An 18449-nucleotide genomic window follows, 5' to 3' on the forward strand; every position below is an offset into this window, starting at 1 on the left:
TAACACTGACAACATCTGGTTTTCATGTCTTTTATTCAGTAACATCACCTTCTGCAACAACTGAAGCCCATATTATGAAAACACTAGAGGTCCTTCCTACACAGCTCCAGCTTATCACTAAAGCAAGCCTACGTCAAGCACTGACAGAGGCAGTGCCCTGTGAGGAAAACAGTGATATAACCATGTTTGAAAACTTAAAAAAATTACAAATCAATTCACATATACTTGAGGATTATATTCAAAGCTGCATAGGCAAATAGCTCTGGCATTTGCTAGCTTTTTATTTCACTTTAACCTTTTTAAAAAAAAAAAAAAAAATCAAAGTAGATATTAAGTAGCAGATATTGATGTAGCTTTCTACCTAATCTACCAAGGGACTTTTGATTTATCTTGAAACTTTTGTTCACTGCACACCATCTATATATGCTCTTCCTGAATATAGGTGGTAAAATTGAGGATCTAAGCAAGTCTAAGTTCTTCTGAAAAGACTGCAGTGCTTTTCAGCCCAGCAAACTCAAGTCTGTTAATACTATGCAATGTCTCAAAAAGCTATATATTGAAACCATGACGAACTAAATAAAAGCTCTTAAATTATCCTCTATCATGCTACGAAAGCAGTTTAATCATGAGGGAAATAACTCTGTTTTAACAAAAATAAGCTTCCTTTAATGTTTACAAAGTAACATAGTGTTTCCATGCTTAAAAACAAAACTAAACAAATAAAAGCACCCCTGCACACAGACAGCTATAGTGTATCTTTAGACTATCACTCACACTTCTCTGATGCTCTTTCAATAACTTACTCTAGACTCCAGAAAGGTAAGATCCAACATCTAAACCCATGTATAAAACACACATCTAATAAGGAAAGATAACATAGGTTATACTTCTACAGTTCCTGCTTACTTTAAGTAAATCCGGAAAAGATGACAAGCCTTTCAGCTTACAGTGTTTAAGTCTATTCTGGTTTCCTGTTTAATCCTAAACTTCTATGTTGAGACATTACATTAGTATCAAGAAATTTAAGCATAAATTTCTTCCACATATTGTCAAATGTATTTGAGCCCTCAACATTATCTGTCTTCAAGAACAGAAAAATCACGTTTGAAATTCAAAGTGCACAAGTCAGAAATGCAAACTGGCATCCCAAGATCAGCAACAAATAGAGACCTAATGACAACTTTGTCGCAAAATTAACCCTCCCACACCTATTCCCAGATACAATTATCTAAACTCAAAGGGGAAACAACTTGACTTTTGTATCTGTTAATGAACTGTGCATATGAACACATTTATTAATTCTTCCTTCCTTCCCCCCCCACCCCCCATTACACTTCTGAGGGGAAAAAAAGCCAAATTAGCAATTACAAACCTAGAAAGCCATGAGGATATCATTTGGTCATCACACATTCGGAATGTTACTTTTCCAATAAGAGGACTAAAATTTATCATAGAGAAAATTCTATAATAACAAGTAATTAGCATCCTTTGTCAAACAGCTGGAAGCATCTGAACACAGGCTGAACTATCTTGCCTGCAGGTTATGCCTTTCCAAAGTTTCTCACTACACTACACAAGTGGTTTTGATGTAAACCTCTATAGTTCCTCAAAGTTTTAAACAGAAATGAAAAACCAAAGTTTTAAACTACAACTATACAATTTTTCTATAATAACTAGCTTTAAGAAACATAAAATAGAAATACTTGCTTCCAAACAGAAACACATATACATAGAAGCCAAAACATTTACACCATTACCATGCATTATGTACCACTGCTTCTAACCCAAACTTACAAGATGGAAACTGAGGAAACATGAGACGAGGAAGCAGAATTTTCAAGTATTACTGCATCAACAAGTCCCATTTAATTTTTTCTAGACAAAAATGATAAACCTGGCACCTTGGATAACTTATTGCCAAGTAGGAAGATTCCCTGAAAGATGCAGTATGGAGGTAATACAGAGGTAAAGTATCCACATGGAAAACCAGAGTCCTCAGGATAAAAACAGCAAACTTCATTCTGACTGGAAAGAAAGCCAAAAAAACAAAACCACACACACACACAATTGAAACAGTGTCTCTCACTCTTCTCAGAGAAGGGGAGTAAGGGGAAGAGAAAAACAAAAAAAAAAAAAAAAAATAAATCAAACATCACTTGAAGCCTAGATGGTTTTGAACATTAGTCAGGTTAAGCATGGTTAACCATGTGCATGGAACTTGAGTGATGCTTGGACGTGCCATTTCTCTCCCTGTCAAATGGGAAACTGTAATCCAACTGTTTTCAACCACTAGTCATGACCAACCTTACAAATTCTCAATGAAATCTGAAGTTAATAGTTTATGGCACATGCATTACACATAAGCAATGAAATCTGTCTTCCAACATTGAAGATACTTTGCCAAACCAAATAGCTGAAATTTTGTGCTTCTGTATCAAGTATCTGTACCTCATTTGTGTTCAAAACCCAAGAAAAGCCATAGTTCACATGCTTTATGGATTAATACCACCACTCTCCTCATGGTTTATGCATTCGTAGTTGACTCTCATGTGCCCTAACACTTAAGATACTCAAGTAGAAAGGAGGCAGTTTAGTCCATATCTTTAATTTTCAGTTACTAATTACCATGGATTATGCACCATTATAAGACCAACAACTGCAAGGTTTTCTTATACATCTCTGATGTATTGGCTTATGGTATTATAACTTCATGTGGGCATTTATTGAAAAATATCACTAATGCAGATTTCTGAAGAATGGAGATGTGGGCAGCAAAGGAGAAACAATGAAGAACAGAGCTAAAACAGACATAAAAATAAAAAACTTCTGATAGAAAATAGGGCGGAGGAAAACAACACACAATTTAGGCAGGAAAGCTTGACACACACAAGAAGAGAAAAACAAGGGAAGCAAAGCCCAAGAATTCAGTGTTGTGGTTGAATGTATGAAGAAAACAAGTTTACAACTAGGCGGGAGGAATATTTACAATTACGTCAAACCAGTCACTACAACAACCCAAAAAGCAAAACACTGTCAAGCAGGGAATAAGCAGGACAATGAAACCATCTGGTTTGAATTCTAAACCAAACATTTTTACCCACCAGCTTGATAGATGGATTTCTATACTAATGCCAAAGATAAAACTAGGAAGCACTGGTTATTCTACTTCACTGTAATTCCCACTTGAATTATTCCAAGTTTAAAAACCACTAGATGTTACACACACTTCTTGAATATGTTGATCGACTTGCTGTCAAAGAGCTAAAGCTATGACCTAACCTGATCACCTGGGCAATACAGTCCCTAAATCCAGGGATTTGGGCATCTATTGCTACTAGTATGTTCATACAGCAGACAAAAGTTCATAACCTACATAAAATCTTTGTGAAACTTAATTGTGACTTTGTATTTGGATTTATTCACCTTTAAGAACAAGATGCTTTAAATCTCAGAACACGCAGCCTTTCCAGCATAAGCAGTACTCTATATCATACACAGAACGTCATGTTTGCTTTGAATGGGTTTCTATTAACTAAAACTCCAGGTGTTAATTAGTAGACAACCTTGATATATCCTGGAGTTACATCTCAGCTACACTTGGCAGCAATGTGAGCACTTCCATTACAGTTAAGAGAGCTCTCAGAACTATCTCAGCTCTATGAGTAACAGTAAATCCAGGTACAACTACAAAGGAGTACCAAAAAAAAGTGGCTCATAAACTTAAGTTATGAGATGCAGCTCCATTTATACCAAGCGTCCAAATTTTTTATTCAACTCCTTTTTGAGGTGAATACTTGGCAAGTTTACAAACATACTACTAGTCAACAACATTGAACCATTCTTTCCAAACCAAGTAAAAATTAGGGTGAGAAGCAGTTGCACAAACATTACCAATCCAAGCCATTTAAATAGCTCACAGCAATGCAAAGTATTTTAGAAGAGCTACTACTGGTTTCTTTGGGAGGCTTGAGAGAATTTAACCAGGGTAAATTTTCAAAAATTTTATAAAGTTTTAGCCAGCAAAAACCCAAACAATTATATAAAGTGTGTTTTGCTTTATTACTAGCTTCTGGTATATGCTCTCATGCTTCGGTATGCATTTCTATCACATACCCTGAATTTATGCAGCCCTGCAGAACTTTAGGTAGAGCATCTACTACTCTGTAGGAGACACTAAAGGAATGTGTTTCTACCAAGTGACAGGAAGCCTCTTAACCACTAGTACTTAGAACTTCTGCCAAGCAATTACACACATCCCTGGCTCTCAACAGCCACTACTGTGAGCTGGACAAAACCTGAGGTTTGTTTGTTCCCCATCACCACCTTTACGGAACCACAAAGTATCAGGAAGATGGTAATTACTTTGGTCATAAGTCATCTAATGAAAGTCCCTGTATTATCCATAAATACTAGAAAGGAGATAAAACAGCCAGGATGGAGTCCCCCCACAACATATTAAAACTACATTTTGCTTTAGTAAGCAGTGATTAACAATTAATAGATGCGAGATTCATTCCAAGTGTTATTTCATTGTTAGTTCCAAAGCTGCAGAATTTCATTTTGGCCTTGAATATCACTCCTAATTCTGTTTACATCTTTAAGTGTCCAACAGCAACACCTCACCTCTACTGATGTGACAAGATATCCATAGTCAGAGGTAATTCTGTAGAACTCAATGTTTACACACAAAAGCGGTAACAGAACACCATTATGCTTGCAAAGACAGATACTGGGAAGGACTAACGTGAAAACACTTGAACCAAATGCCATGTACATTACAACACTGATAATTAACATCTAAAAATCAAGTAATGGAATACAGTCTTTTGGTTCCAATAAAGAGCCTCGTACAGCAGAAAGCCCTTCCTTCTGGCTTATCTGATTTATCTGATGCAGTTACAGGAGGGGTCCAGCTGAACACATGAACAGAGATCGCAAGCATACACACAACCAGATTATAGCAACTTTGTATATTTTTCAGTTTCTACCACTGCTGAATTCTTTCAGAATGCAATTTCTCATGCAAAACTGTTTGGTTTAGCAGTTTGAATGTGAACTGATAAGACTCTTAGAAAAGAGACCAGAAGCCCCATCTTCCATAACTGTATTAATTTTCACCCGCGGAAAACATATTAACCTAAAGCCAAGAGAAGCATGGAACAGCTCTACAACACAGGCAAAACAAACAATATCTGTAAACCACATGCAACATGAGCACAGTAGGAAAGAAGTGATACGTTTCTAACAGCTGACATGACCATTGGCTGTATGGCACAGAACAGAATTGTACCTTTAACTTTGGAGAGGATACTGTCTAATGATTACAGGCAGATATATTAAGCATAGACGTACAAATACATGCAGACTGAAAAGATTAACAGGTTTCCATGTGCCATATGAAACAAGATTCTAATCCAAACTCACAAACTCTATTTTGCCTGCCTGTAGAGATGCTGCAGACCACAAACCACAAAGGAACATTATGAGCTGTTACTTCAACATCACTATGCAATGCACAGAAAAAAAAATGCATTACATTACAAGCAGTTTTATTTAAAAAAGGCTATGTAATTCAAGATCTTAACGTAAATAAAGAAATCTTAAATTATAGCAAGCTGTAAAAGACTAGCAACTTAAAGACTGCATCTTTTACAGTTAAATAGAACCAGGAGAGAACACTTGATTTCTCAGGTCAGCTCGAGTTTTGCAAAACATCACTGTGTCATAGATGGGATTACATTGGTTTTTTAAATCTTTACAGACAGAGTCCAGGAATAGCACACATCCGACAGAAACCAGGCACGGGAGAGTACCAAGGTAGTATTTCTGAAATACCACTGGACATCTAGGCAAACTTTTAGACACCTAAACAATTTCATCTAACCCACAACTCATCCATTCACTAGCTATTTTTAGAGACTGGGTTACAAACAAGGATAACGATTGGAAGACATCTTCCATTTTTTTGTATACATCCACTACATGTATTTAATAACAGGATTTTCAAGTGCTGTTTGCCTGCATTTTAACAAACTGCAATTTCTATTCAAACGCACAAGTTATCTTGTAAAAAGTGAGTCATCCACCACTTCCTGGCATAATAAGATAGAAGTGAAACTGCTAAGCTGTATCTGCTAAAGGAAAATATGTACAAGTTTGCAGGGCATCCTGCTTAGTAAAGGCCATATCCATTACGAAACATTTTAGCAGTTACACAAACAAGCAAGAATGTACTTTGTAGTTTACTGCCTGAAGATTTAAAGATAAAATTAAGTTACAATTACTGATCCAAGTCCTATTTGAAAAATAGAAACTGAAAGCTGCTACATGAAAAAAGGAGCCTATGTTAATAGCAGTCTTTTGGGGCATCTGTTAATTGCTTCAGAAAGTTATAATAAGCAATCACAGAAATTAAAAAATATTAATATAAAATAATCCTTTCAGCACAAGGTTGGACAAGATAACTTCTGAAAGTCCCATCCAACCAATCTCCTCTGATCTTATGAAAATCTGAACCAAGTTCATTCCATAATGTAAATAACTTCTCAATTTGATCAAATAATTTCTATACACATACACATTTATGATATGTATTACACTAAAAACACTCCCAAAAGGTGAGGACAACTTGATAATGAGAAATACTGAATAAAGAGCAACTTAAAGACTATAAAAAGCTAAAACATTTCCTCTGATTACCATTAGTCACAGGTTAGCCCAAAGAAGAAAGCTACAATAAAGACACAGCTGTTACAAAACTTGTAATATAAGCTATAAATTTGGGGGTAAAAGCCTCCCTCCCTTCCTTCCCCACCAAAACCAAAACAAAGACACACAAACAATCAAACCCACGCAAAAGGAAAACCAATAGAAATGAAGGACAATATGAAGGAATTATTCAGATTGATCATGAACAGATAAATTCAAAATAATTACTGGCTTGATGCTAGACATGACTGCATAAATGTTTAAGCAATGCTAAAAAACAGTGATGTTTTTGGTCTGCTTTCAAAAAAGCAGGATGACAGTTTCTTATAATCATAGATGAAGTTCATCCTATTCTGTTGGTAATACAACCTTTAAGATACAGCAAGTGTATGATACAGCAAATTCATCATATGTCATCAAGTCTGGGAAACTCATATTCAGATTGCTTCTTAAATTAGCCTGAAACCCATATACAAGTAATACTTGGGTCCTTGCCATTTATTAAAAATACTAAAAGCTTCAAACTGACCATTACGTAAACAAAGTTTGAAGGGGAAACTGAATAATCCGGCAAGACTGACAGCAAGACTTTACTGCTTAAACTGCTACAGATTTCTATCTTTAAGATTGCTTTTAAGCATGTTAGGGTTGGTCTTCCCCACCATTTCACTCTCTAAAAGAGGAACCAAAAGTATTTGGTAACATACAGCATCAGTCATGCACCAATTCTTTCAGATTAGTGACAACTGCTGAGTGTATATGAAGTCTCACATACTCTGTAAGGTAAAGTATATTAATCCTCTTTGCATATAAGGAGAAAACCTTAACAGTTTTAAACTGTAATAACACAAACTAAAATGAAATTAAATCATTTTAAATCTGCTAAAGAGCAGAGTCAAAACAGTAAATACATAAATCAGACCTTTTATTAGTCAAATTATTCTCAGTAGACATAAAGGGGAGCTGTCACTTTAACAAAGCTTAATAATAGTGTGTATTAAGTGTTTGGCTTGCAGAGTTAGTACAAAAAGAGTCATCTGAACTCTTTCATTACAGCTACTGCAACTCTGTTACTAGGAATAACAGAAAGAAAGTACCAATGTACGCTTTTTCTTTTTTTAAGTGAAAGCATCTGAATAGGTCTGAATTATAAACCAGTCAAATTTGATCACTAATCAATACACTGAACTTCAGTGTAGCATGCTACTTTTCCCCCCCTCCCGAAATTAGTTGTACTGATTTTTAGAGTTTGTTCTTATGTCAGTGGAGAAAGAGCTATTGGTCATATCTCATCTCGCTGTGAGCTGGAAGTCTCTCCTTTTAAGACGGAAGAGTCACTACATTTTGCTTAGGCAGTCTAAATAGCAAAGACAGTAAACTTGCTACAAGTTCTTAAAAAGATCTGTCTTGATCTAAAATACAGTTTCATGAAGCATTTGTGTGCTTAGCTAATAAAATCCAGATTATCTGGTAGGCATTTCCTCCTCAAACAATCCCAAAAGTCAGAATAAGGTAATGAGCAACCTCATATGCTCTGAAAAATATTTTAAACCCACTAATCTTCCATAACACAAAAAGCCTTTTAGTTAAGGCACTTGATATGGCTAACCAAGAAATAGACTGGAACATCATAACAAGCAATAAACAAAAACCTAAGAGCTCCAAAAATCTGTATTAAAGCCAACTACTACAGGTAGGCTTAGTACTAATGTTACACCAAGCAAAGCAATAGTTACAGAAAGTAAGAGGAAACTACATTCCTCTCTCCAGCACAGGAAGGTTATTGTGTTCTCATAATGAGAACAAAACAAAACAAAACAAAAAAAAAAAAAAAAAAACACCCAACAAAAAACCCGAAAAGAAACCAACCCCAAAGTAAACAACACTGTCTAGCCAACAATGGCAAAACTAAGCAAAACCAAATCCCTAGGAGAATTCAGCTCAGGAACTAGACCATCATAAGAATGCACAACTCAAGGCAGCATGGTAACAGTTTAGGGTTGTTTGGGTCTTTCCGATACCACCTCAAGCCATGCCAGAGTTCATCTAAGAGGCAGCAGCAACGTCAAACAATCACTTCCATGTTCACAATTTTCTGAACTGCACAATCTTCCAAACAGTCTCTCTCTTTTATTGTTAACTTTTAAAATAGTACACATAATTTGAAGTTTGAGTAATACAATGGAGCAGGTCTGATTTGATCACAAACAGTAACTTTAAGATATAGCTCTTTGTTAACAAAGACTGCCAGTTACAAACCCGTAACAGCTCTACCTATAGATTTCATTACACTTGTTTGAACTGAACTCCCATCTCTGTAGATCTTCCCATAGATTATGAAGGAAATGCTTTGTCATTTTACTAGGCAAGAAGGAAGAAACAGAAAGACGCTTAAGCATAGCAGCAACTTAAGTTACAGATACCAGACTCATTAATGAAACATGGCAAGGTACTTCTGGTAGGTTATTTACTTACCTCCACTTGCTGATTCTTGCTCTTCCCCTTCAGGAAACGTAGCCTGGCTTGGTAAACTATTCCTAGAACGAGTGACTGACTCTAAGTGTGAAGCCCTTCCCAACAGAGATAGCTCATCTAGCACCTCTCCTTCTTTGGCTTCCAAATCAGATTTTGAAGTGGTTAACTGTTTTATGTTACCTGGTGCCATTAAACTATTTGGGTCATTTAAACAAGCTACAGTACCACTGTCCAGGCTTAATACTCTGGCACGGTTCTTGGCACTGTTTGTGCTAGAAGTCCGACGTGTAGACCGTTTTTTGCTAATTCCTTCAGAGCTTACATGGGTTTTGTGAGCATTTTCAGGCTCTGTACCCCCACGTTCTTTAGAAATGTATTTGGTCTTTAGAGCACTGTACTTTCCCTCAGGAGACTGGCATGAATGGGAGGTGGTGCTGGAAGAGCTATCACTGCTGAACTGGTGAGCTGACTGCATACTTGAAGTCCTGCTTAAGTCACTTTGATCACTGGAGTCCTCATCGTGACAAAACACAGCACTGTGAGGTTTAGTACCAGATACACCTCGGAAAGAGACATATTCCCTGTGCCGACTTGAATCAAAGCTACTAGCCCGCTTTTTTCCTGTCCTTCTCCGGCTGGACTTGTGGGTAGAGGCTGTTCGATGTATTAAACTAGATGATTTTGGTCGAACATCTCCCTCTTTTTGTTTTCCACTCATTTCTTTAGAAGCTCTTGAATCCACTAACACAGCTAGTTTCTCACTCTGCTCATCTCTTTGTTCAGCAGACTTCCCAGGTGGCCTATCAGCTTGTGTAGTCAGTTCATTGGCATGTGGGTTCTTATTAGCCTCCTCTGAAGCAGAGGCACCAAGACCTTTCTGACTGTGCATCTCATCAGATGCATTAGAACCCTTTACCTCTTGAACACCACTGATAGCGCTCACTTCCACAGCAGTCCTTTCGCTACTAGTCCTTTTGTCAGTAGTAGAACTACTGTCATCCGAGTCAAGACCACAGTCCTTTTTCTTACCATCCTTTTTTTCTTCTCTAGGAGACTCCTCCTCATGCTCTGACAACACACTTTCTATATGTGTTGAGCTAGTATGTTCACTTTTATAGCTACTGATGGTACTGTTAGTGTCACGATCGGTCCCACTGCAGTAGCTTTCTGTTGAACCACTGCTTCTAGTACTCAGGCTTCTCAGACTGTCCACACTTTTGTCTGCTTTCAAGGATTTGCTCTTCCCACTCTTAGCCAGCGGTTGAGGGCTGCTACTTTTCAGAATGTCATCTAATTGAAAGACTCCCGAAATGCAAGAGTTCTCAGCCAAGGACTCTCTTGATCCAGAAGGGGGCTTGGAAGCTTCTAACTCACTGACAGGATCTAGTCCTCGTTTTTGCTGATAGAGAGGGAAGTCATTTAGTGAAGCATCTGGAAAAGCGACAGCAGAGCTAGAAGTCCTTGGTACACCTCGTGGTCTATGATCCTTCCTATAGGAGTGAGAATGTAGAGTTACAAGCGAAGCTACTTCTGTGTCACATGTACTGGCTTTAGACTGGTCCACAAGCTGGTTGTTCGAGAGGCACACTTTGTCACTGCTGTCTCTTGGCAAATCCTGTCCAGAGGATAATGAAGGTTGGATGGAAACAAACGAGTCATTCGACACCAGACGAAAAAGCTTCCGATCCGCTGCCAAATCTGTTTAAGTACATTTAAAAATATTCATGTAAGTTATAAACAACCAGTTGTAAGGCAGATTGCATATCAGATAAAGTAAATAAAAATGACAAATCCATTTGCAAGTACTATGCATTACATTACCATTTAAAAGATTTCCTAGCACCTGAGCAAGTCTGATAGTTTTTTTATACATATATATATAAAAAAAAAACCAAAAACATCAACACCAACCTGATTTTAGCAGCTAATGAAAGACAACACCATTTTGACAAGTCCCCAACTCCTCTATTGCTCATGTGTGTCAGACAATGTTTTTACATATCCCAAAGCTTCTTAATTTTAAAAGTACATACTGCCTTTAGTTTTACTACCTACATACAATAAACTGTTTGTTCCACATAAACTTTAAAATTATTAAAGAACACAGATTAACTTTGAAATCACAAAAATGCCAACAGAAATACCCTTTTCTACCATTTACCAAGTAAGCTCACAGTTAACAAAGACGCAGGTATTGGCACAGGTCTAGTGGTGTTAGAATGAAACTCCCTATGAGGTTACTGAGTTTTACTACCAATTAACTACTGGTGCTCTTAAAACCGATCATGAGTCAGCTCTTGTCAGAGATATTGTTTCTGTAATCCACCACAAGTGAAAATGTCCACCAGCAGGTAGTACTGAAAGTCAGGCTACTTTCCTTTTTGGTACCGTCACTAAAAACAGAAGATTTGGAGACCAGGTTAAGTTACTACGATTGTTAAGTTTTTGTGGAATGTATTTGCACATGTGTAACTTAAAGAGACTTCACAAACAGTTCTGTTACAGAGCTGAAAGTAGTAGAACACTGCTGCCTACTATAGCACCATGGTCACCTGTAATCCTCTATTGTAAACATAGTTCCTGCACTGAATAACATAGTAACTGAAAGGAACCCATCAGTCTGATCAGATTGGCCAAAATGAACTATAGTATTCTGAGAGTTAACTTCCTGCTAATCAGCAGGTACTCTAAAGTCAGCAAACAAAATAGCTCCCTACAGTTTTATGCTTCATTTTAGTCCAAACAGACTTTTTCCTGGCAATGAAGCTACATAAAAAATGAGATCTGAAACAAAACTGGACAACTGAAGAATGCAAACTAGCAGTTTCCTTATGTACCAGGAAAAAAACAATTACAAAACTCTCATAGCTCACACATTAGAAGCCTGTAGCTCCAAACACAGAACTCCATGCAGGATTATTTATCTTACAGAAAAGCATGCCTGCCACGTTTGGTTATACTGGAAAGCAAAGCAAATTAGCCTACAATGAAGTCCATGAACCCCAGGCCACTTTCAGTACGAGCGAGATCCTCTAGGGACATGCAAGCTAGCTATCTTTCAGCAGTAAAGAGATATTAAGTATTTATTACCTGCTGGAAGATGCCAGAACAATAAACACACAGCCAAAGAATAAAGTTTAAAAGTGTTCAAGCTATGCATCCCAGGAACTTAGAGTAATTAAGAAATAGAGAACTTCAAGATCCCCTTTCTTACTCTCTATCAACAAATTGCATGAATTTACTTAGCATGTTAAGCAAAGGGGTTTTGGTAACAAAACACCATGTTTTATATGCAGAAGAAGAAATTTTACCTTGTTCTTCACTTCCTTCTTTACATAGGCTAGAACTCTGGCCAAGACTTAAACTGATATCATCAGAGGTCTTGGCAGTGTCAGTATCTCCTGTGAATTTTAAGAAAGAAGAGTACAAGTGCTCAAAATATTAACACATACATCCACATACACCATAGATATCTCACCTGTTACGAAAGACTGTTGCTTTTATTTCTTCATCTGAAGGTAAACAACAATTACAAGTAACACAAGTTTTCTCTTATCTGTCAGAGATAAGTATTGCCTACTCTGTTTCTTTTATTCTGTATACAAGAAAGTTTTCATTCAACTACTCAGATCTTGCATGAAGAACTGGAACAGTACCTTACAACAAGCCAGTGGGGCTGCCAATAAAAATTAGGGATACATTGCAATAAAATACTTGTATAGATACTAAATGGTAAGGAATATTCAGGAAGGTAAAAAAACCCCTCACATCTTATTTTCTTCTCTTATTATTAGTTTGATAAGTGTGCAAGATAGCAACTTTGCTTACCACAAATAATTTATCTTCTCATCTCAGAGAAGTTCGTAAGGGTTGTTCTGGACAATACTTGTGCCAGATACCAAGCAACCAGAAATTATCAAGTCATGGAAATAAAATTAAAGAAGGGCAACTGCTTGCCTAGAACTCAAAGTAGGAGGGAAAAGTCCACTCAAACCAAACCCTTGGCTCTGCATTTACAAGCAAAGGAATAAAAAACCACACCCAAGCCCTGTTATATGCATGTGTGTTATATGCAAAGCATAGATTCCAGGATATTCTCTCCTAGTGTTTTAGACACATAATTTGCAACTGCAAGGAAGATTTCTTCCAAGTAGTAAATGCCATACTTAGCTCACAGAATAGCTTTGAAATTGAACAATACTGGAAACAATGTTGTAAGGAATAGTGATTGGAAGCACTACTTGCAAGGTAATCTTAAGAAGCAGGCAAAAATCTCACCTTTGATGGTTGCTGCTGTTCCCAGACGAGATAACCCAGATCCAACCTAGAAAGAGGGAATTATGTAAAAAGCTGTGAACTTCCAGTAATTACCCAGTTGTTGTTTCCTATTACTGCAATGCATGCATTTGTCTATACACCTAGCAGAGATTTTCAATGGCACAAAAGTATCCAACAGGACAGTACTGTCAAATCCTCTCTGACTCAGAATATTTCCACTGCAAAGAGATGACAAGGCAGTTGATTATGCACCCAACCATATCACTGCATTGTTCTGTTTTATAGCCAGTGTACAGGAGATTTTACTATGCCAATTTTAAAAAGTTTCTAGTTTAGGAATTTTCCTTGAAAATACTTAATGTGGAAGCAAACTACTAGTGTGGTGGCATACTAGTAACTGCTGTTGTAAAGCTAAAATGTTTAATGCAGTGATCAGTTACCTAAAATGCTTAAAGAAAACACCATGTCTACCTGTTCACACAGTAAAGTTAAATCCAGAAACTGCGCCCATTGGAAAAGATAGTTATTTTTTTTTTACCAGGGTTAGTTTTCAGGACTGTCAGACTTGATGCAATAATCAGGTAACCACAGAACCTAGGTGTGGTACATGGAAAATGGCAGCAGCATGAACAGGGGATATGGCAGGATGATCCCTGCTGTCAGATGAGTAAACTTAAATCAATTTAACCTAATCATTTTACTGTATCTTATTCCTCCCCCTCATTCCTGCAAATGCCATTTTTCTTTTGAAGACAGTTTCCAAGGACACAGATTACAGTTACCTCAAAGCAAGTAAACTGGTTAGTGGAAAACTGCAGTATTCCTTGATCTATTCTTGGATTTTAGCTACAACCACATTTCAAATTTCCAGTATCTGCTTTTCAGCCATGTTCAATGGCCAACTAGCAGGCACATACCTCCTCATGTGAAAACTAGCTAACTGCTTAGGTTTGCAGTCTGCTTTTTTTATATACATCCTGTAATCTGTACCAGACTATTTTGCAGCCATGCTAAATAGAACTTGGTCTTTCCTTCAATAATATTTGCAGTAACACCTCTCTCAAAGAGCTCTGAACACACAAAAATGCATGTGTCAAATAATTAAACCACTCAGAAATAAGACAGCATAGCACTCTGAACCCAAAATACATAAAAATGATGGCAATCTGACTTTACTGTATTGGGATGCTGCTTTTCAAAGATCCCTAGTTTAAACGACATTGGAGAAAACAGCGTAATTCTACTGCTTCTTCTCTGTAAGCACAACAAATTTAAGGTAATCTGAATATGTGTGCAGATTATTTTATTCAGCCATGCTACAGAAGAACAATGGCTTTGCTGCATGTAATACAAATAAGCAACCTGAGCTTATTTAATGCATTTTCTTTACTACGTCATCACACACACTTTTAGTTAGTAATTTTTCCATGTTTTAACTTTCCCCCCTCTTCAGTAACATGCCTTGCTGAATACTGCAGCTGAATACAAGTGCATCAGCATGGGAAAGCTATTGTACACAAAAAACTGAACCAAACTCAGATGCTTATTATTCACATACCCTTTTGATGCTGCAAATTCAAATCACAGGGTCTAGTGAGCACTTATCAACATAAACACATTTTAAACAATCTACTTCCTTTCATGGTCACTTTAACTGTGTTACAGTGACAGCATTAAAGCACACTGGAAACAACATAGAGCTTCATCATATGCTTTAACATTAAAACTGTTATGAGTATGTCTGGAACAGGTTTTTTTCCCCAAAGACCAGTCAAAGAAACATGATCCCCAGCCTACCTCTGCCTTCATACATGGACCATTGCTTCCTATTCTTTTGAATACTACAAAATACCTGCTCTGTTCCAAGAAGAAAATCTCTTAAGAGTATCTATGCTGTGTAACAGAGCATTATTCAGATGAAACACCAACATTAGCATAACACTACACTACATTATATACTGCTTGCTCAGGGAGCTAATTAGAAAGATGATATCGTAATACCACATCAAGGATTTCCATGCCATTCAAAAATAGCTTATGTATCTCTGATATGATGCTGCATTCCTTATTGTCAACATAACTGTACTGTCTGGCCTGGATAACCAACTTGCCCTCATGAAGAGCTGGTAAAAGAAAGATGCCACAACTGTGTAAACACCACAAGACAAATAGAAGGAACAGCACTATGGAAGTTCAATGCATAAATTTATCAGACACGATAAGGAAACAAAACAACTTCTCTAGTTAAATTACAAGGCAACTAGAGCATAATGAGTTGCATTAAAACATAAGAGCCAAGTTCTTCAGCGCTTCCATCTGGTGTGCAGCAGCCCTTATTTATTGCTTTATTCTCATCCCTGTTGATGTGTCAAAATTGTGATGATTTTGTAGAGGTCATCCTAAAAGACACAGCTTTAGTCTTCCTATTTCTACCAGGTTATCTTGCTTTGTACTTCCATAAATTAGCAATTTTGACTGCAGAGTCTGAACTGTCAGAAACAATAACTTTCAGAAAGCCATTTAGCATTGCAGGAGACAATCAGCAATGGATACATTAATAGAAGCCTTCTGAAATTCAGCATAGCTGAAGTTTGCCAATTAAGCATCTAAATGACAGAGCAAACAAAAGTAAGCAAGGAAAACAAAGTTAGAACACAAGGATGGAGTTGAAGCTTGAGTTGTCTAATTGCTCACTGATCCTATATGGAAGAGGGAAGCCTACCACAGAGGGTCTTGGTACTTATCAGGCCATGCTCTGAGCCATTTTGATTTACTCAATCAGAAGAAACAAACCAACAAACCAGCAAAGATTACCCTACGGATTGCAAAGCCATCAGTACTAAAGCAACAGCTACAGTAGCTTTAATTCTTACCTGGTTGTTTGGATCTATCCCAGCATAAGAATTTCGTGAACTACAGCCAACAGGGGGAGTTGCTTCTCGTATGAACTCTGACATCTCAATCCCTCCACCAGGATCACTGACAGAGACATAAAAAAAAAAAAAAAAAAAAAAAAAAAAAAAAAAAAAAAAAAAAAAAAAAGAAAGAAAGAAAAAGAACATTAACCTACCAGTTAAACAGAATTTTGTCTGTCTACGCTGAGTGAGGATTCAGAACAATTTTTAAATACCAGGGACTCAAATACATCCCAGTATCTCAAATGAATACTGCCCATTTGACACAGGAAGCACAGTCAGAACTGGAGCACCCTGTACACAGTCACAGCAGCTGCTGCCTTGTAAAGTCCAGGGTATGAGCCAATACAAACCGTGAAGACTCTGGAGCTGCAAGATGTTTGAAATGGTGACATATGAAATTCTCTCTGTAGGTACTCAGTGTAACTGCCAGATCATCTGTTAATTGTAATACCTAGAAAAATCAACTCAGTGTAACTGCCAGATCATCTGTTAATTGTAATACCTAGAAAAATCAAATCAATAGAAAAGTACTAAACAGAACTAAATAGAGGAGAATTACTCCAGATCATTAGGCTGGATCTTGAAGCAGAAGTAAGGATGGGTTAAAGACTACACACTGTCAGTAAAGGTTATTGGAAAGGCAGAGACATACAAGGTCCTGGTACACTCCCATGTATGTAATCCTTCAGATAATTTACAGGCCCTACCAAGAAATATTTTAAAGTATAATATATATATTTTTACATCCTACTCATTTCACCCTTTCAAGAATAGTAACTATTGGTTTGAAAGTATTTTCCAGATCAATATTACCAAATTGCGATTCAACATGATTTAGCTTGTCAAAGGCAAATATTTATGAAACAAAAGCAAGTTGGACCTGTCCATTAGGACAACAGGGTGTGAAATGAGTTGGGGACTACAACTCAGGGATCCAGCCTGACACAGCTTATTAACTGTAAAAAGGGAGAAATTGATGCATCCCTTTTCCTCTCTCAATAGTTCTCTTCAACCATCTTGAACCAGGAGACTTCTGAACCAAACTAACTGCAATGTAATTTGAAACTGACCCTCTTGGCTCTCTTCCTAAAATAAAGAATTGCCTCCCAATCATCAGCGATACAGAGCTGTGGCAAGTCCATTCCAGCATTTTACTGGACAAAGAACATATGCACAACCCTTCTCCAGCTGGACTAAAGAAACTGAAGATGAAGACTGTTTGGAAAAGTGGGCAGAAATGGACAGAAGCACTGCAGGACTTAATAGCTAGTCTCATAGAATAGTTAGGGTTGGAAATGACCTCAAGATCATCTAGTTCCAACCCCCCTGCTATGCAGGGGGTTTCACTGAAGATTCTCATGCAGTAAGACTAACAAGTTTTGTAATATAGGGACATTGATCTAGGATACTGTAAACAAACTGTCTGTAGACTACAACAGCTGAAGCATCATTCCTTCTACACATAACATTTCAAGCTATTGTCGTATCAGAGACGTAAAGGTAGAATCTTGGTATTAGAAGTCCCTAAATCATCTTTCATTGAAAGAGATGACGAGAAATAAGAGTTTGAAGTTAGGAATATATTATGTCAGTAAGAGTTTTAACTTAAAGAGACAACTAGTCATGAGTTAGCAAAACAATTATGGTACAACTCCAGCAAGTTGAAGAAATAAATGAAAAGCCACCATTTTGGTCCAGCTCAGCACTAAGTACTGATGGCTGTTTAGAGGGCCCTCTGTGATCTGGTATTACCAATTATGCTAAGACAAAACCAGGTAATGGGGAGAAATGCTAGACAATTCAAATTCAGTAATTTCCACCAGCTTTAGCCAAACAAAGTATTCCTTATATAAGCATTTTAAAAAACACATAAGGACATAACATGAAGTTAAAGACTACACTGAAAAATCCTCACTTAACCATTAAGGTTGGCGTACATTACTGTAACAACTGAAGATATAACAAAGGCCTCTCACAGAAAGATTAAACTCCTTTCCTGTTTGAATAACACGTATGTCATATGAAGCAGAAAAATAAACTCTCATGCAAAGAACTGGGTAGTTATCCAGG

General features: G+C 37.1%; 1 protein-coding gene across 1 annotated transcript in view; it reads right to left on the reverse strand.

Annotated features, from left to right (window-relative positions):
* Positions 1–16439, reverse strand: part of PCNX (pecanex homolog (Drosophila)) — a 73610-nt gene extending 57171 nt beyond the window's left edge. The window contains exons 1-4 of the mRNA XM_010019138.1: positions 16335–16439; positions 13462–13507; positions 12495–12584; positions 9184–10881 (exon numbers count right to left, since the gene is read on the reverse strand). Of these exons, the coding sequence (XP_010017440.1) occupies positions 9184–10881; positions 12495–12584; positions 13462–13507; positions 16335–16418 (1918 nt within the window). The 5' untranslated portion in view covers positions 16419–16439. The remainder of the gene's footprint in view (positions 1–9183; positions 10882–12494; positions 12585–13461; positions 13508–16334) is intronic.
* Between the last annotated feature and the right edge of the window lie 2010 nt (positions 16440–18449).

The sequence above is a fragment of the Nestor notabilis genome, unplaced genomic scaffold (assembly GCF_000696875.1).
Source record: "Nestor notabilis isolate BGI_N333 unplaced genomic scaffold, ASM69687v1 scaffold14417, whole genome shotgun sequence".
Taxonomy (NCBI): Eukaryota; Metazoa; Chordata; class Aves; order Psittaciformes; family Psittacidae; genus Nestor; species Nestor notabilis.